The sequence below is a fragment of the Mizuhopecten yessoensis genome, unplaced genomic scaffold, assembly GCF_002113885.1.
Source record: "Mizuhopecten yessoensis strain PY_sf001 unplaced genomic scaffold, ASM211388v2 scaffold103, whole genome shotgun sequence".
Classification (NCBI taxonomy): Eukaryota; Metazoa; Mollusca; class Bivalvia; order Pectinida; family Pectinidae; genus Mizuhopecten; species Mizuhopecten yessoensis.
The window spans coordinates 4,891-25,499 of record NW_018403379.1 but is presented as its reverse complement, the minus strand read 5'-3'; the positions used below and the strand labels follow the sequence as shown (position 1 = coordinate 25,499).

The 20,609-nt window shown below is 38.7% G+C and overlaps 2 protein-coding genes across 2 annotated transcripts in view; both read right to left on the bottom strand.

The window, feature by feature from the left end:
- LOC110455047 overlaps positions 1-5,961 on the bottom strand; it is a 32,812-nt gene extending 26,851 nt beyond the window's left edge. The window contains exons 1-3 of the mRNA XM_021504993.1: positions 5,727-5,961; positions 917-1,021; positions 146-261 (exon numbers count right to left, since the gene is read on the bottom strand). Of these exons, the coding sequence (XP_021360668.1) occupies positions 146-261; positions 917-1,021; positions 5,727-5,862 (357 nt within the window). The 5' untranslated portion in view covers positions 5,863-5,961. The remainder of the gene's footprint in view (positions 1-145; positions 262-916; positions 1,022-5,726) is intronic.
- Positions 5,962-12,607: 6,646 nt separating this feature from the next.
- LOC110455126 (hematopoietic prostaglandin D synthase-like) lies at positions 12,608-20,103 on the bottom strand (the record flags this gene model as incomplete). The annotated part of the gene is made up of 4 exons (XM_021505114.1): positions 12,608-13,086; positions 16,775-16,873; positions 17,267-17,382; positions 20,011-20,103. Coding segments are annotated over 4 exons (488 nt in total), but the record flags the coding sequence as incomplete, so codon positions are not given.
- Positions 20,104-20,609: the final 506 nt, after the last annotated feature.

Sequence of the window (20,609 nt, the reverse complement as noted above, 5' to 3'; positions counted from 1 at the left end):
TCACTTGAATCTTGAACTGAAATGAAAACAACGTCAATTCTAACGTATAATATAACATTTAATATATGAAAGTAAATGATCAATCAAACAACTACATGCTTCTAAAAGACTGCAGTGTATAAAATACTCTATATTATTATATTACCTTCGTTTTCTCGTCACTTGCAGTATAAATCTTGATGAGTTCTTTGAACAAATCCTCTATCGTTTCCAAGGCAACATCCACCATGGAATTCTCCATGTTATTTTTACCATACAGACCTGGAAGGAATACAGAGAAATAATTTCTTGTGCTTTTTTTCTTCTCTGTGTGTGTGTGCGTGTGTGTGTGTGTGCATGTGTGTGTGCGTGCGTGCGTGTGTGTGTGTGTGTGTGTGTGGGGGGGGGGGGGGTATTTTATATCATTGACAAGAAACACTGAATTTACAGTACATTTAAACTATTAACACCATCTGGTCATGCTCATACGTAGATTTTGTGCTTAAACCAATTTTCTTGTAATTTGGTAAAATCATATTACGCAGTCAAAAAGTCTTGTCAACGCATTAAAAATGGTATTTGGTTTCTCATCTTCTCTCAAGAGTTCTTCCGTCGACAAGATGTGAATTTTTATTTATTTATAACAGGAACAATGAATTGGGCTTCAGCTCAGAATCTGAGTTTGAGCGTGAGAACAGTTTCATGAATACGGGCCCAGGAGCCAGCAAAAAATGGCTGTACAGAGCTAATGTTTACATATACGACACTAAATATATCTTCTCGTTTCTTGGTGTAGCAATATGACTGTGTTTATCCACAAAAATACTATAGATTACTGTTAATACCGCATTTAATATATCAATCTACCAGTGTAGATACTACCAAGCATTGAAAGAAAAGTGACATTGTAAAAGTGACAGTATTATTTAGTACGTACCAAATTCACGGGCCACAAAGCGAGCCATAGCGCCACTCTGACAGATGACAGTCTTCTTTCCACCTGATTCTACCTCCATTATAGGAAGCTGGCCCTGCGGCACACCTGTAAGGAAACAAGTGATTTATAAATTAAAAATTGAATAGAAAAGTCTGCTATCAGTTGTTCAGGGAGAAGGTAATACCGAATCGCAACTTTCGGTCAAAGGTCAAAGATATGCAGATGTCTTTAATACTTTTTGTTGATATATGGTAACTTCACATTGATATAAAAAAGGATAAAGAATATAAAAATATTTTGCCAAGAAGTCATGCACACCTTAAAATTTCGTTTGCGTTTCTTTTGCAGGAAATGTTTGATTTTCGGTAAGACACAGGTAGCAGACATGTGTGCGACAGGGATACACATTTAAACATTATCTTTGTACACAAAGGGACAACAAACCCCTAAAAGACACAGATGTAGTATGACATTGCTATCACTTCCAGATGCATCATTTGCGACTAAAGGGTTAGTTTTGGCGCTTTATGTAACAGTCCCTGTTTCAATAGATATTGCTTACTTAATAATAATAATAAAAAAATGTATATACCCCTCAAGAGCGATTGATTTCACATCTGCTTTAATTAGATCATGTGGTGTACAGATTTCGTGTATTTTGTTCCGTAAGTGACCTTGGTCATTGGAATCTAGTAGTTATAGGACATTTCCGGAGTTTAGCGTTTATCCGTTGTCTAGTTGTACATCTATTGTTGGAAACACATTTAATTTTACTTCAATTAAGTTAATTAGTTATTTGTTCTAATGATACGCCTATTTTAATAAAAAAAAAATATGGCAGTTGAAATTCCTAACTAGAATTATGTCCGTGTGACATTAAAGGAACTCAACACTTTAAATTCAATTGCTTCAGTAACACGTTGAGCATCAATATCTACTTATAATACATTGTACCTCAGATATTTGTTCTGTATTCTGCTAATTGACAATCAGGTCATGTGATGATGTTGCCTTTGGAATTTCCAAAATCAATCACCTCTTAAATGATGCCTTAAAAACATTTCTCCCTCTCCTGTTTTTTCACCCTTGTTTAAGTGTGACGCATTGTTGTAATTTTCATTAATTAGCAGAATGGCAATCGGTGAATGGATAATAAAGAATAGGTGCATTTTGTGCTTGTGAAATGAAGGATGATTAACAGTAGTGGGAAAACATGCATGGAGAAAAGGGACATTGTACTCCTTTTATTTTTATTTATTCATATTAATAATAATTATTAATATATGTAGTGACTTTATTTACTGTCATTGAATATACAAAATCTCACAAATGTTTTTGGAATATATTTGAATTATATTTCTCAATGCGACTTTACCAACGTAACAGTTATTTCCCTTACACCGGATTGGTTAATATTTTGACACTGCGCGAATTCTTGTCAAACAGCCGCGGCAGTTGTGTCATGTTCTTAAATTACTACACTTTCATAAATAAATACACCAGAAATAGCATCCTGTGTTACAGAAATGTTTGATAGACATACACAGTTCACACATCGTCTCGTCTCAGAGCCATTACCGTTATCAACCTAAGCCCGATATGTCATATTACGTTCCCGTTTGAAACATCAAAATAGAGGTTATACTTCATCACTCAGTATATATATTTACTTCTTCCTTCTACAGACAGTCTTCCCATGTGCTTTCTCGAATGATATGTGTTTCACACGCGTAACACTCCTCAGACCTCAATCCGAGTTGCTAAAAGTAAAACGCTGAAATCTAGTGCACGAATTTCATCACCACAACAATCTTCGTTGAAGTCGGGTGTCGCCCCTTTGTAATCTTTAGAGGACAGGTATCAGCCTTGCGATTGGTCTTTTATTTTTTACCTGAGACCAATCAAACAGCAATCTTCGTGCCTTCAATTTTGCCATGACATATAAGCGTAACCCCTGGATATCGAGGATGGTTGAAACTAAGATCAAGACAAAGTACGGTTGGCTAGCGTAGCTGGATAGCGCATTTGCATATGTCGGCCGGTAATTAATTCATGATAAGGAATGGGGTCATCTACCCCACTACATATACGTGGGCTTTCTCCGGGTGCTCGATTTCCTTTCATGGGTTACCTGTCCGCTTCCATCCGAGTCAACGAGAGTGATTTTAAAAAGTCGCAATCTAATTAAAATCATCTGTTACATGGCTCCGCCTGTTCAGGTGTAGTACGAAGTTAACGAAGCCATGTAACAGATGATTTTAATCAGATTGAAAAAGTTGTTTCATAATTTTAGAATAAAGTTTATTCAAAAAAGATAAAACATCACGAATGATATCCATCGGGCAATACCCCAATAGCGATAAAAAGCTGTGGGTGAGAAATCGGACCGGGCCAGAAAACGTGTTACTTATGTCCATGTGTTTTGCACGATTTCTCACCCGGATTAGAAATCGTGTTTCGAATGCAACAATCTTAGCACGTGTTGGGGTGTGAAATCGTGGCGTAACAGAGTTACAAAAAGTCAATCAATTAATTCATGAACTTCATGATCAATTAATGTGGTTCTGTCGTGTTACTACATGTAGTACGTATCGGTCAACTATACAGTTTGATCTTGTCAAGTTTGCTATGCACTTTTACCAAAAAGCGATCTTAGAGATACGTTATGCTAGAAATTTAACAAAAGTAACGCGAAACCATAGTATTGGAATACTCTAGTATACCACAGGGTAGTCCGAAATATTCTGACGTTTTATCGATTTTTTTTATATCGATATAAAAAAGTCGATAAAACGTCAGAATAATTAGGACTAACCACAGGGTTTACGCTCATTTTCACTCTGTGTCTAGCGCAAAGGCGAGAGTAACCCCTGGATTATCGAGGATATAGTACTGGTGCCCCGGGATATATCTGTATACAATATTCAATAGTTAGCTGCGGTTAAACTACGTGTATAGAGCGACACATGCTCGAGACGGAGCCATGCGTTTCAGGGGTAGATGGGAGGTAATACATGTACGGCGTACCTATATACAAATGTACCAGGCATCCACCCAAAGTGGTGTAAATCATCTTCATTACCATCTATAGTCCTTTTTATTGAGAAATTATTGAATAACTTTTTCTGAATAAATAGTTACACGAACCAACTTTACGAGTGGTTTTAACCTACTTTTGTAACACTCCGACGAACCCCGCCATCCAATTTTAATCCCACCTTTATTTTGTCTTTACAATATACACAATGTACCTTTGTATGGATAGACTAGGAGGATATATTAAAAGTGCGCTGTACAGTTCAAAGCTAGAGTACTATAGGCTCAGCTCCGACTTCAGGCATAATTGTCAAAGTTATTTGTTCTCTAATAAAATTGAGTCCTTTGAACCTGTATTGAGTGATATCTTATAATACCCTTGGTATTTCATACAGCGTCATGTAAGTGTATATATTTTGTAATAGGCTCATAACTTTCCTCAAAATGAATAAAGTATGGAAGTCGCTTCGTATACTCATGTCAAGAGCCATGTCAATAATTACCTTTGCAGAAATGATTTGTCGAAAACATTGTTGATTTTGTCTGAAAAGTAACGCTTGAATGCGGAATTTGAATGGCGCAAAATTGTAATGTATAATGTAATTAATGAAAAAACTTACTTGTACATGCATTCCTGAAGTATCCATGTAGTGACTATTGTCGATGAAAATGTGAGAAAATGCTTCAAATCTCCAGAATAATGACATGTATTTTAATTGGATATTTTACAATAATTCATAAAGCTAACAAGACTTTTGATACAAGTCAAGCCATCTTACCTGAGTGAGAACCTGTAGTGAATGGTGGATAGGTAAAATCTCACTTGCTTTGCATGCAGTCAGGGGAAATATATGCCATTATTCTGGAGATTTGACAAATTTTCTTACATTTTCATCGACAATAGTCACTACATGGATACTTCAGGAATGCATGTACAGGCACGTTTTTTCATTAATTTCATTATACATTGCAATTTTGCGCCATTCAAATTCCGCATTCAAAAGTTACTTTTCAGACAAAATCAACAATATTTTCGACAAATCATTTCTGCAAAGGTAATTATTGACATTGATCTTGACATGAGTATACGAAGCGACTTCCATACTTTATTCATTTTGAGGAAAGTTAATAACCCATTACAAAATATATACACTTACATGACGCTATATGAAATACCTTAAGCCGACCAGATAATTATTGATTAATGTACCGAATGTGGTGTTAATAATGACCGAAGTTCATCGGTTTTGCTATTATACCCATTTTAACAGAAAATGAAGTATCATCAGATGGTCGTACTCTATCGGTGCACACGTGTTTATACTTTCCCAGGACTTATAAAACATGAAATACACTACCACAATATATGTAGCGAAGTTACCTGGCTTGAAGTCTTTGCCATGATCTTCGTACAATCTCTGAACCAATTAATTGATGTAATACTTCCAAGGACACCTGTACATTTCGACAATTGTGCTGATCTATCACCGGTAACATGTGTACGGCTATTCGACACGCATACACTATATTTACAATTTATACTGTAGTTCACAACCTACAACATGCACGCATGCACGCGTGTCAATTCAATTCAATTAGTTTATTCTGTAAGCCTTACGACTTATAAGATACAAAACCCAATATTAATACATATTAACAGGTTAAACAGAGTAATGATGTACAGGAGAGTGATAATTGTATGTAATCGTATCACACACACACACACACACACACACAAGAGTGTGGACTGAGAGCTGATACGATGCAAACTTACTTGGCTTCATTTTCTTCCATTCGTCACTTGTCAGTCGCACGTCATTGAACTCAACTTCTTTAGCAGCAAATGCCAGTCTCGTCACCTCGGCCCTTCCTGCGGCATCGAAATAGGTAATTGTGTATTTCGCGGCCATGCTGATCGACTTTTCAAATATCGTACAAGCGAGTGTGTGTATAAAGAACTAGAACGTGTATGCTTCAAGCGTTTCTCAGCTAGTGTGCGGTGTAGCAGGTCACGCTTTTATATAGCAGTGGAGGATAGGGTCACTATATAGATCGAATACGTGAAGTGGAGGGTACTAATTAGAACGCCAGAGTATGTTGAAATACACACTCCTATGTCGTTATACATAATGTACATCGTACATGGGGGATAGTGAAAATACAATCAGAGCAATATGTGACAGCAGTGACTGATACATATATACAACAAACTATTTAATAACAAGTTTGTTACGTTTTAAATTTATTTTCTTATCTGTCACATAACAATCATTACCCGCTGATAATAAACCTTTTATTTTGTTTTATCGGAATACGTACAATGATAGTTTGGAATAAGCAAATTTCTTAGTCGGCATATTGGTTCGTGTTTACAAAAAAATATATTTTTTTACATCACCAATCCATTCGAAAAAAACTGAAACAAATAGGAATGTTTTGGCTTATCCTGCTAAATAAACCTGGGACTTTTGAAAATCGCAATTGTAGTTAAATATATACTACTAGCAATATATGGGAAGGGTTCAGCAATTTCAAATTCTTCATTACTAAACGAAAAGTGGGCCTGACTGAGTGTTCATACAAAACACTAAAAATTCTATTTTTCAATGAAAAAACTGTTAACAGTGAGTTTCAATGTACCACACCATTGCCTTATAAGTTAACACCGGTTCGTTGTTATCGATTTCACTCCAGTCGTACAGACGGCGTGTCGGTACCTGTTCTTTAATTCAACAATAGAGACATATAAATAAGACAACATAACTTAAACTTCATTAAATAAACAAACAATAGGCGTTCTTTTAGGAGCCAACAGCTGTTACTAATGTGTATGGACGATAGGCATAGGTACACGATACCGTTTACGATGAAAATCTATGTATTGCTTCTGAAAATTTGAACAAAAGAACTACGCGTGTCCATACCGTAGCTCATGATCATTTTCGAAGAAGGAACAAATCGCGTTCGAAAGTTGTGCGTTATATGATGGAAAATTGTTTTGCCTTATACGAAAATGAGGCTTTCGTAATAAAACTATCAAAGGTGAACAATGTTGCAATCGATAAGTTATTTGGACAAAGTTTTAATGATACAGTATCACATTTTGTTTTGTTTAAATTGAATTGTTCATCGAGTGTGTGTGTATATATATATACATTTGTTTTGGGTCAAAGAAGTAATATAGACGGTAAAATCCCATATAACACTGGATCCTAATGGAGGTATGTCCGTAGGATACGAATTACTTAAAATAGTATATGGGGCAAAGAAGTAATTCCAACAGAACAGTTACATGTACATATACATCATATTACAAGAAGATAGAACTGATATACTATAATTGAAAATATAGCTATTATATAAAACCAATAGTCCCCTTTGCCCCTGCTGTGACTGTTAAATCCACTGCAGCATTGAGAGGCGACTAATGTGGGCAGTCCGTAGGAAGTTGAGATTTTTTCACATTTACCGGGCCAGATTCCCACGTGCACATATTCCACGTTTTTGATATCTCGTCCCTTCTTTCTGGTGCTTATCTCTCGTTGACTCACTTGATGTGATGGTGCATCTTGCGCAAGAATAGGTCCTCTACATTTAGTAGTTAAAGAGTTTTCTAGAGGGATTCTTCTCCGATTTTGGTTATCATTTTGCGGGTCGTTGTGTTTCATTGGGCGAGTCGTCTTAGTGCACTTTCGCTATAGAGTAGAGCCAGCGAGCGTTCTGATATTTAGACTATCTGCGTTCCTTGTCCGCGATGATCTCAGCTTAACTGCTGCCTTCGGCTGTCTTTAGCCGAGGGGACTGTTGGTTTTATATTATAGCTATATTTTCAATTATAGTATATCAGTTCTATCTTCTTGTAATATGATGTATATGTACATGTAACTGTTCTGTTTCACTGTGTCTTGATAAAGGAGCGGGTCGCTATGAAAATTTGACAACCTCAACTTGTCCACACTGTTGGAATTACTTCTTTGCCCCATATACATTTGTTTTGTAATATTGGTACGGCTACTACAAATGGTTATAAGCTTTTGGGGGTATATCTAACTCACGCGTGCTTTTGTCTCATTGGTATTACTTCGTGTGTGTGTGTAATCATACAATCTTGTCCATGTAGCTTCAAAGTACATGTATAAACGATTTAAAAACAACACGCAATAAATTAAGCCATTTTTAGGAGAACAACATCATAATTAATAGGATTTATTGTGGTTAATCACAAACACACTCTTCCATATTCGCATTGCAATGTATCACACACATCAGTGGCGGATCCAGAGACCTATCTGGGGGGGTTTCCAAATTTCCTTGGGGGGTTTCCATGTTGGAAAAATTTGAAATTTGAGGAAAATGGTGAAAATATATGATTTTTAAAGAAAATTCTCAGGGGGGGGGGGGCCCTGAAGCCCCCAAAAAACCTCTGGATCCGCCACTGCACATGGAAGATTGTCCTTTAATGACCAATTAGCTGTTGGTAGGAAGGTGAACTCCAGAAACCAAACTTAACTAAACCTTACACAAACATGTGGGTACAATGTGTGTTTCGTTTAAAACTTCGTACTACGTATATACATAAACAATGTGAATAAATAGACCGGGTCACTATAGTACTATACCCATCGCCACGTAGGACATGTGGTGGGGCTCCTATACTCAAGTAGAAATCCTTTACAGGGTTGACTTTAATCGTGCTCACTGGAGCATGGCATTCGCTTCATCATTCTGACTTTAACGTTTTTGAGAACTACTAACAGTAGAGTAGTTAGGTAGTGATAATGCTGACGAAAATACCCGGAGTTCAGGAGATGGAATGGTAGGAGTCTATATATAGACTTTCATTAATTTAGATAATGACTCATAGATGTGTGTTCTCTACATACGTGTATCAAAAACTATGACGAATACCGACAGTCATTAATACAAATAAAAGTCAACTAAGTCAAGATCACTTTAGTTTCTGATTGGTGTGCCAGATAGTCTAATTCTTTTGAGAAAAGCCTTTTAGATCAGTATTAAACGAATTTATTATGCTTATCTTTTCTGGCCAATATCAACAAGATATCCAATATTGACAGATGCATTATTTTACTTCTAGCTAATTTTCCAGAGACAACAAATGGAAAGTGAAGTTACTCAGGGGTATGGAGAGACACGTTTCAATTTTTAGAAGTCATGCATCAGTCAAGCAGACAAAAGGTAAATAAAGCTGTGTCACAAATGATACATGTATTTTCTGAAAATCTGTCACATCTTCTTGCCATATTTCTTATCAAACTGGTTCATTTATAAATAAGTGGACAAAATATTGGGGAAAATTAAAACCAGGATGGCTTAGGCATGTATTCAGGATGGTAAGGTAGAACTCCGATGGGTCCAGTACCGAATGGTAGACAGACACCTAAGATAGAACTCCGATGGGTATTGTACAGACTGAGTGTCAGAAACCTAAGGTAGAAATCCGATGGGTACCGTCTGTACAAACGAGTAGACAGACACCTAAGGTAGAACTCCGATGGGTACTGTGTCGACTGTAGACAGAAACCTTAGGTGGACTCCGATGGGTATATATGTACTGCACCAACTGGTAGACAGAAACCTCAGGTAGAAATTCTATGGGTACTCTACCGACCGGTAGACAGACAACTAAAGTAGAACTCCGATGGGTATTGTACCGATTGTAGACAGACACCTAAGGTAGAACTTCGATGTGGTAGACAGACACCTAAGGTAGAAATCCGATGGGTGCTGTACCGACTGATAGACAGACACCTAATGTAGAAATCCGATGGGTACTGTACTGACTGATAGACAGACACATAAGGTAGAAATCCGATGTGTACTGCACAGACTGATAGGCAGAAACCTAAGGTAGAACTCCGATGGGTACTGTACTGACTGATAGAAACCTAAGGTAGTACCCCGATGGGTACTGTACTGACTGATAGAAACCTAAGGTAGAACTCCGATGGGGACTGTACTGACTGGTAGAAACCTAAGGTAGAACCCCGATGGGTACTGTACTGACTGATAGAAACCTAAGGTAGAACTCCGATGGGTACTGTACTGACTGGTAGAAACCTAAGGTAGAACCCCGATGGGTACTGTACAGACTGGTAGACAGACACCTAAGGTAGAACTCCGATTGGTACTGCTGACTGGTAGACAGAAACCTTAGGTGGACTCCGATGGGTATATCTGTACTGCACCAACTGGTAGACAGAAACCTCAGGTAGAACTCCGATGTGGTAGACAGACACCTAAGGTATAACTCCGATGGGTACTGTACAGACCGGTAGACACACACCTAAGGTATAACTCCGATGGGTACTGTACAGACCGGTAGACAGAAACCTAAGGTAGAACTCCGATGGATACTGTACTGACTGGTAGACGGAAACCTAAGGTAGAACTCCGATGGGTACTGTACAGACTGGTAGACAGAAACCTAATGTAGAAATCCGATGTGTACTGTACTGACTGATAGAAACCTAAGGTAGAACCCTGGTGGGTACTGTACAGACTGGTAGACAGATACCTAAGGTAGAACCCCGAGGGGTACTGCACAGACTGGTAGACAGACACCTAGGCAGCTTACGACCACTTGTACAGTACTGTAACTACCGACCTTTGAAAGTTTGACTTTATATTGGCTGAGGGGCACTATGTCAGGTGCATTCACAATGGAAAATCTTTAAGTGGAATTATTACTTGTTAAATAATTTATCAATATAAAGATTTGCTCATATATTCAATTGACGTTTAACCCTGCGTTATCTTAGATCGATTGAGGTATTTATTTGTGAATGCGATCATTGGAGTATTGCTTATATCAGTCCTTTCATACGTTGTAGTGAATTTGCTGATAAAGTTTGGTGCATTCATTTATATGATAAAAAACCACGTAGAAGCAGTTAAGACTTTTAAACGTCGAACAGCAAAACAGGGTCCATGATTCTGCAATCTGCCTTATACGGAACGTTTGCACAAACTAACATTACCGACTCTGGCATGAAAAGTATGTAGTAAATCAGATGACATCTAATCAGCCAAAAAATAAAAAAAAAATATGTAATTATTTCAAATATTTAAGAGTAAATCGATGTGTAAGTAAGATACACATAGATTCATCGTGCTATTGATCAGGTAGGATCTGCCTAAACACGAACCCCTACATGTACTAGTATCCTACAAATGTACCCCTATATGTACATACTTCTAGTACGCACCGTCGCTGTGTCAGCTAATTATGCAGTCATGCTGCGTTTTTCAGACAAGGCCCTGATAGCTGACAATACACCAAGTATTACGTATTGTATTATAACGATTTTTATTCTGCATCAACGTTAGTAATTTGTAATTGTATCAGACCTTGGAATCACATTACAAAGCAGGTCACTTTGCAGGACGTTGTTTGGCACGACATGAATGCTAGAAGATTTCATGTAGGTCAAAAGAAAACGTCTGTACTCGATGTGTCTGCAAACCTTGTCAGTGTTTGTGTTCGTATATCGACCAATACCTGTGTGTCTGCTCTCTCTTACCTGAAGAATATGATGTACACGTACAATGTATAGAAACTGCTTAACGAACAGCTCTCTGCGCTGTACGGTTTGGGTAAATAATATTCTTGCTCTATCTATTCTTCATTCTAAACACGAAGGAGAGAGATTTTCAGAATAGGACAAGTAAAGGTTATTGCATGGTTTTCAAGTAACAAGGGATTTATTACACCTGAGCGAAGCGAGGGTGTAATGAGTCCCGAGTGACGAGAAAGCATGCAATACCTGTCTTACTGCATGCTTCCCAACTCGAACAAAACAGAAAAAAATGAGTAAAAAATGTTCACCTGGACAATCTTTTAACCTACCCTACACTGCAGATAATTTACATGTACCTGTGTGAGTGAGTACTAATCAGAACCAGGTAAGTTTGTCTTTATTTTCAATAGCCAAGTCTGAGTGTATCGTTCATAATGAATACACGTGTTTTTGGATTACTATCCAGCTCCAGTGTCAGGGAACGTAAGGAGTGTCTGTTCAACAATTAGAACAAAATAGGGAAACAATGTTGAATTTCTGACTACATTTTCAGTTTAATTTTCAAGATGTGGCAACGGTACAGAATATTGAAACCATTTTCATACATACGATGTAAGGGTTTATCAATCCCTAAGGAATTCAATTTCTTTCAATGAATGGTATATTTGAATGTTCAATTTTGTATAAAGAAACAGCTCTAAAGATTATAAACTTTTCCAGGAAATGCTTATCCTCTCACGTGATAAGGAAATCAATAACGCTGCCAACTCAGTAATTTTGTTTGTTTGTTTTTCAATCATGAAATTACCATTTTTAACTTCTTCTTTTTTTCTTATTTTGAATGTGTCAATTAAGTTTATCTTTTTTACTGTATTGACATCATCGTTACTTACTTATTGATTATCTCCCCTTTCTTACAGCATTTGTGACTACAGTCCACTGGGCACACACCCTTTCATGGTCATGTGATCATGATTGGCCGTGAGCGGGATTATATGTGCAGTGGACTGTGGTAGCAAGTGATTTATTGGCCACATTGTTCCATTGTGAGAGTTGGGAAGTATGCAGTAAGAAGGAGTGACAATCATCTATCAAATAACACACTGACAACACGTTTTTGTTACATAGTACATTTTAATTGGTCAATAAATGAACCTTACAATAGACCCATGATAGGAACATGAAGTTAGTAGTTTTTCTAAGCCTCAGCACTGAGTAATCGTCAGAGATACTGCGATCGTTACGAAGTTAGTGTTAAATCGGGCTGTGGGCAAATAACCATTGTACCAGATAATCTATCACATTAGAACATCAAAACTAAACGAGATGTGATGAATACTCAATGAAACACTCTTTTGTTTGTTAACGAACATTCAACACAAGTTATATTTACACTTCCGTGATATTGTCCAGTTAAAATTTAGTTTTAGGACGAGTGTCCAGCCATATTTTGACATGTTCGACGGACTTGACACGGTCAGCATGCACTTTTAGTTTGGGATACCCAGCATAGATATCATTTCCGCTTTCTTCCATGACCGTCTTAGCTATGGCCTCAAACGCGTTGAACACTGCTAGATCAGCAAGCGAAAGCTGCAAGAAAACAGAAGCAGAACTCTGACATAGTTCACCGAATATTACAGCAGTATAATTTACTTAAACCTTGCCATCATGCTTGAATTCGTCGTACATTTACGATAATAATTTAAGTTTTGATGCTAAAAAATAGAATAAGCTACACATTCGCGAATAAATATATGTTTTAGTGCGAGAGTGTAACGGGATGAGTGTTTTGGTGTGAGAAAGGGGAAGGACTATTGGATGAAGGAAGAAACCTGTCCAGTGAGTGAGCATCCTCGATATTACAGGGGTTATGATCACTATCGCTCTCTGCATCACTGGAAAATGTCATAGCACCGAATGAATGTGTCAAACATTTTGATCGGTCTCGGGTGAAAAAAAAACACCTGACCAATCGCTATGCTGATACCTGTTCCTTGAAGATTATCGACACCAGACTTCAAAGCTCGTCATTTGTTTCTGTAATACGACCGCAAGATGTACATCAAAGGATCAAACGAATCTTTTCGTCTCATCTACAAGGTGGCACACACTAAACTTTTGATTTTGTGGTGACATATTCTAGGGGTGCAGTGAGCGAAAGTGAGCGTTACTACTGGAGAATCCAGGATGGTGTATTGGTCTGAAGTGAGAAATGTGTTTGGTGTATTGGTCTGTAGCGAGAAATGTGTTTGGCGAATTGGTCTGAAGTGAGTAATGTGTTTGGTGTATTGGTATGAAGTGAGAAATGTCTTTGGTGTAGTGGGCTGCAGTGAGAAATGCGTTTGGTGTATTGGTCTTAAGCGAGAAATGTGTTTGGTGAATTGGTCTGAAGTGGGAAAGGTGTTTGGTGTATTGGGCTGAAGTGAAAGATTTGTCTGGTGCTCGCAGCTGAAGGGTGATTCTTGGTTGGTGTAGTGGGCTGGAGTGAGAAATGGGATTGGTGTCTTGGTCTGAAGTGAGTAATGTGTTTGGTGTAGTGGGTTGAAGTGAGAAATGTCTTTGGTGTAGTGGGCCGAAGTGAGAAATGTGTTTGGTGCATTGGTCTGAAGTGGGAAATGTGTTTGGTGTAGTGGGCTGGAGTGAGAAATGTGTTTGATGTATTGGTCTGAAGGGAGAAATGTGTTTGGTGCATTGGTCTGAAGTGGGAAAGGTGTTTGGTGTATTGGTATGAAGTGAGAAATGTCTTTGGTGTAGTGGGCTGCAGTGAGAAATGCGTTTGGTGTATTGGTCCGACGTGAGAAATGTGTTTGATGTATTGGTCTGAAGCGAGAAATGTGTTTGGAGTATTGGTCTGAAGAGAGACATGTGTTTGGTGTATTGGTCTTAAGTGAGAAATGTGTTTGGTGTAGTGGGCTGAAGTGAGAATACTGTTTGTCTTGTGAAGTGGGCGAAATTGAAGGATTTATCAGGTGAATTGGGCTGAAGTGAAAGATTTGTCTGGTGCTCTCAGCTGAAGGGTGATTCTTGTTTGGTGTAGTGGGCTGAAAAGAGATATTTGTCTGATGTAATGGACTGAAGGGAGATACATGTCTGGTGTAATGGACTGAAGGGAGATACTTGTCTGGTGTAGTTGACTGAAGGGAGACACTTGTTTGGTGAAGTTGGCTGAAGGGTGATACTTGTATGGTGTAGTTGGCTGAAGGGTGATACTTGTCTGGTGTAGTTGGCTGAAAGGAGACACTTGTTTGGTGTAGTTGGCTGAAGGAAGATACTTGTCTGGTGTAGTTGGCTGATGGGAGATACTTGTCTGGTGTAGTTGACTGAAGTGAGACACTTGTTTGGTGAAGTTGGCTGAAGGGCGATACTTGTCTGGTGTAGTTGGCTGAAGTAAGATACTTGTCTGGTGTAGTTGGCTGATGGGAGATACTTGTCTGGTGTAGTTGACTGTAGGGAGATACTTGTTTGGTGAAGTTGGCTGAAGGGGGATACTTGTTTGGTGTAGTTGGCTGAAGGGTGATACTTGTCTGGTGTAGTTGGATGAAGGGTGATACTTGTCTGGTGTAGTTGGATGAAGGGTGATACTTGTCTGGTGTAGTTGGATGAAGGGAGATACTTTTCTGGTGTAGTTGGCTGAAGGGAGATACTTGGCTGGTGGAGTTGACTGAAGGGTGATACTTGTCTGGTGTAGTTGGATGAAGGGAGATACTTGTCTGGTGTAGTAGACTGAAGGGAGACACTTGTTTGGTGAAGTTGGCTGAAGGGAGACACTTGTCTGGGGTAGTTGGCTGAAGGGGGATACTTGTTTGTTGTAGTTGGCTGAAGGGAGGAACATGTCTGGTGTAGTTGGCTGAAGGGAGGTACTTTTCTGGTGTAGTTGGCTGAAGGGTGATATTTGTCTGGTGTAGTTGGCTGAAGGGTGACACTTGTTTGGTGTAGTTGGCTGAAGGAAGATACTTGTCTGGTGTAGTTGGCTGAACGGAGACACTTGTTTGGTGTAGTTGGCTGAAGGGTGATACTTGTATGGTGTAGTTGTCTGAAGGGTGATACTTGTCTGGTGTAGTTGGCTGATGGGAGATACTTGTCTGGTGTAGTTGACTGTAGGGAGATACTTGTTTGGTGAAGTTGGCTGAAGGGCGATACTTGTCTGGTGTAGTTGGCTGAAGGAAGATGCTTGTCTGGTGTAGTTGGCTGAAGGGAGGTACTTTTCTGGTGTAGTTGGCTGAAGGGTGATATTTGTCTGGTGTAGTTGGCTGAAGGGTGATACTTGTCTGGTGTAGTTGGCGGAAGGGTGATACTTGTTTGGTGTAGTTGGCTGAAGAGAGACACTTGTTTGGTATAGTTGGCTGAAGGGAAAAACGTGTGACGTTGTCTGGTGTGTAGGCTGACGGTTAAAAAAATATTTGGTAAATTAGGCTAAATGAATATATATATGACGTAGTTTGATGAAAGGATATTTGTCTGATGTAATGGACTGAAGGGAGATACATGTCTGGTGTAATGGACTGAAGGGCGATACTTGTCTGGTGTAGTTGACTGAAGTGAGACACTTGTTTGGTGAAGTTGGCTGAAGGGAGACACTTGTCTGGGGTAGTTGGCTGAAGGGAGATACTTTTCTGTTGTAGTTGGCTGAAGGGAGATACTTGTTTGGTGTAGTTGGCTGAAGGGAGATACTTGTCTGGTGTAGTTGGCTGAAGGGTGATACTTGTTTGTTGTAGTTGGCTGAAGGGAGAAACATGTCTGGTGTAGTTGGCTGAAGGGAGATACTTGTCTGGTGTAGTTGGCCGAAGGGTGATACTTGTTTGTTGTAGTTGGCTGAAGGGAGAAACATGTCTGGTGTAGTTGGCTGAAGGGTGATACTTGTTTGGTGTAGTTGGCTGAAGAGAGACACTTGTTTGGTATAGTTGGCTGAAGGGAAAAACGTGTGACGTTGTCTGGTGTGTAGGCTGACGGTTAAAAAAATATTTGGTAAATTAGGCTAAATGAATATATATATGACGTAGTTTGATGAAAGTAGAAAAGTTTCTGGTGAGTGGACAGGAGGGAGAAATGTCAGGGAATGATGGAGAGGCTAGTCCTGTGTCGGAGGATGAATAGTGATAGCGATCCTGTGTCGGAAAATAAAGGAGAATAACATTTTAATGCGGGGATACACTGGGAAACTGACTGTACATTGATAAAAGGGAGTTAACTTTCTGATGGATGATAATAAAATAACTGTTTTGTATCGGAGAGAAACTGTCTTGAACGGTGAAATGTAATTATCACGCTGGGTTTATACCTTTGATCCAACCATCCAATCGTTTTCTCCAAGCATTTTCTCGAAGACCGCCAGAAAGCGTGGTACTGTCTCGCCATCAAAGACTTTCGTAAGTTTTTGCTGAAAATGACAACATTTTGCTTCGTATTATTTGGTTATCGAAAATTCAAGCAACTGTAAATTTATACATAGGTTATATCAAAGGTGTTTGAAATTCTGACTGTAAATTGAGATATATATATCATATATAGAAATAAGGAAATTACTATAAAAATGGTACAGTACTTTTTGTTTATAGTAATACACTTATTTTCATATAATATATATATCTCAATTTACAGTCAGAATTTCAAACACCTTTGATAATATAGTAAAATAATCCGGACCACATATAATTACTTAAGTGTATCTAATTTTATAAGCATAAAAATAAAAAAGATTTATAAATGTCTTGATATCCTGATAAAAATGTATGTATCTTGAACAATAATATATATAAAAAATACATCACACCTTTTCCTCTTCGTCTTTTTCGAAAAGCGATTTCATTCTTTCTTTACTAAAATCGTTGAGGGTTTCGAGGACCACATCCACCATGGTCATTTCCATATTACCCTTACCGTAAAGATCTGCAATACAGAGTTGGAGGTTTTACTGTAGGTTGGGTGTTTCAGTCCCGAGATTAGGTGATAGCTCCAAATTAAATTCAATGTACTATATATGTGGCGAAATTCCATTATATCACGAGTGTTAATATCGTAGCATTTTACGCCATATTCTTATAACGTCATGCTTGAAAACAGAGCTGTGCGCCTTTTTGAATAGGCTCCTTTGTTAAATTCAAACTAGAACCGATTGGTAGAATAAGTTACTCCTTTTGGGCGATATATTGGGATCTCGAAGCGAGGGGAAGATTCTTAAGTTGGAATAACACACGGCTTGCTGAATGATTGTCTTTCTCCGACGGTTAAGATTTTCCTATCTAAACTACAAGCGGGTGAATTATTTTTTTTCTCTGAACTGTTTAACCCTGTAAAATATTCAATGCAATGTTGACGTAAGGTCAACTCTTTCACCGACCATTCCCCATCAAAAATTTAACTTTGAGACGACAGATTCCCTGACTGCTATTTTCTAATTTCTTATTCATAGACCGTAAACCGTTGACATGTCTTCCATTTACCTACCTAGGGATTCTATTAATATCATTCGTTATGTTAACCCATATAAGTGTACTGTGACGGTATCTAAGTAGGAATCCACACCGCTCCCCCCAATTCCTGCATACAGGGATTCCCCGTTTGGAGGAGGTTTTTGAATAGGTGAAATGGTTGATGCATTGTTCACATGACGTATATCAGTAACTACAACAGGGGAATCTTCCCGTGTCAACCCTGGAATGAGACAGGAATTCTCTCTTTTCTGTGCATGTAAGGAAAATACAATCTATAACTCTTGTGTCAGGTAGGAGACAGAGAAATCATAATCCGCGGGTAAGACTTTTGCGCTATCATCGTGAGCGCATGGAATGGATGACACAACTATCCTGGTAACACTCCATAGAGTGATGACGCGATAGTCACATTTTGGAATAATAGCACGTGTGTGCGATCTTTCCTTAGGTAGATAAAGAGTATAAGACTCTTTCATGCCCAGTGATGTAGGATAGGGATTCCACCCGAGGGTTTTTCAAATGTGTACGGTCGATACATGTATATTGTAAAAGGTTTAATTTTCATCAGGACGACTTTTCCGCATTGCGGCATCGGACTTTTCCAAATTGGTGACGTCACGTCATTGTTGAGCAATTGTGACGTCACGCCACGTAAAACAGGTTGTAAGATAGACATTTCTTACACACCCTTTTTTACCTTAAACAACTCTATCTTACACACACGGAAATGAGAGAATAATATAATCTTAAATGGGTCTGTTTAGTGGACAGGGATATCTCAACCCGAGTGTAAGAGTTTGGCTGGTCAGCCAAACTCTTATACGAGGGTTGAGATATCCCTGTCTATGGAACAGATCCATGTTTGATTATTTTTCTCACATACATACAAATAAACAAATTCCAGTTGGAATAAACATCGATCTTATTCTGATCTTATTCTTCCGGCAACCCCCAAAGCCCCAGGGTTGAGACGAATGACTCCCCATTCACAACAACTGTATGATAATACCGAAACAATAAAATGACATCACGTCGACATCAAATTATTATGACGTCATAGCGCGTGTCAGCTGTCTTTCCCTACACCTTGTAAGATAAATAGAATATAATAATATAATAATAATAATCTTTATTTAACGTCGTGTACAATTATCAACAACAAACATAAACTCTGTAGAGCTTTTATTACGACGCCGCTAAGGGAACAAATGGTGTTTTCGTGGTGGAGGAAACCCACGGGGGAAAACCACCGTGCCATCGGAGGGATAACAACTAACCCCATCAGACTTCACTCTCTTTTTTCCACCACCGGTGGGGATCGAACCGAAAATTCTTGGGAGAGCGAGTGGTCTGAAACTCACGCTTGATTGTACACAGTAGTACAATGACTGTGCACGTTAGCGATCACGGCTACCGCCCCGGGCACCCACCTTCCCCCACCTTGAGGGAGTGACCGAGAAATCTCCAACCGGGGTTAGACAACCAAAAAAATCACTCTGAAGGTTGGAGATTTCTCTGTTACACCCTCAAGGTAGGGGATAAATATTTTTCTCCCATCCTTTTATTTCAGTCACAGCTCCACCGACAGTAGTCTGCCATGTTTATAAACAAAAACACATGTGGGGTGTGCATATCGTCATTCACTTTTGATGACGTCACAATTACCGAAGACGCATTTGAAGGACAACACAATTGAACACGTGCTAATCGGCACGAGGCTATCTCCCTCTAGGGGTTAACAAGCTGATCCTTCCAGGCTAAAACGGGAGACACACATGTGAAGGGTGGGAGAAAGTGTTTTCTGATATCTAAAAAAGGAATAGGAATGCACCTGTAAAGGGTGGAAGAAAAATGTCAAGGTCAGGAAATAGATCATGAAATGTTAAGGAAGTTTTTCAATCTAAGATATAAATTGTTCATCGAAAGCTAAATCAATATTAAAAAGTTTTAACATCCAGAAATCAAAACACACAGGGAAATCTGACTGTGCTATTGCTTGACAATAGTCAAACTTATTTAGTATGGATGGTAAAGTGACGAAAGTAATATGACGGTGGTCGAGTTGCAAGGTAGTTATACAAACCATGTTCCCTGGCAACGTGGCGTGCCATTGCACCGCTCTGAGCAATTATCGTGCCATCGACCTCCAGGATCGGAATTTGGCCTAGTGGCAATGCTGTAAAATCAAAAGTGCATTCGATCAATATGATATTAATATAATCATATATTCAGATTTATTTGTATCAGACCTATGGCCCGCATGCAACATCAATGTAACTTAAATCACGATAATCAGTATCACATACTGTGGTACTGTGAGTCATTAAAATAACTTCCTGTGTCGCTCTCAGTCAGCATTATCACTTCCTGTGTCACTCTCAGTCAGCATTATCACTCCATTTTTCACTCTCAGTCAGCATTATCACTTCATGCGTCACTGTCAGTCAGTATTATCACTTCATGTGTCACTCTCAGTCAGCATTATCACTCCATTTATCACTCTCAGTCAGCATTATCACTTCCTTTGTCACTCTCAGTCAGCATAATCACTTCCTGTGTCACTCTCAGTCAGCATTATCACTTTCTGTGTCACTCTCAGTCAGCATTATCACTTCCTGTGTCACTCTCAGTCAGCATTATCATTTCATGTGTCACTCTCAGTCAGCATTGTCACTTCCTGTA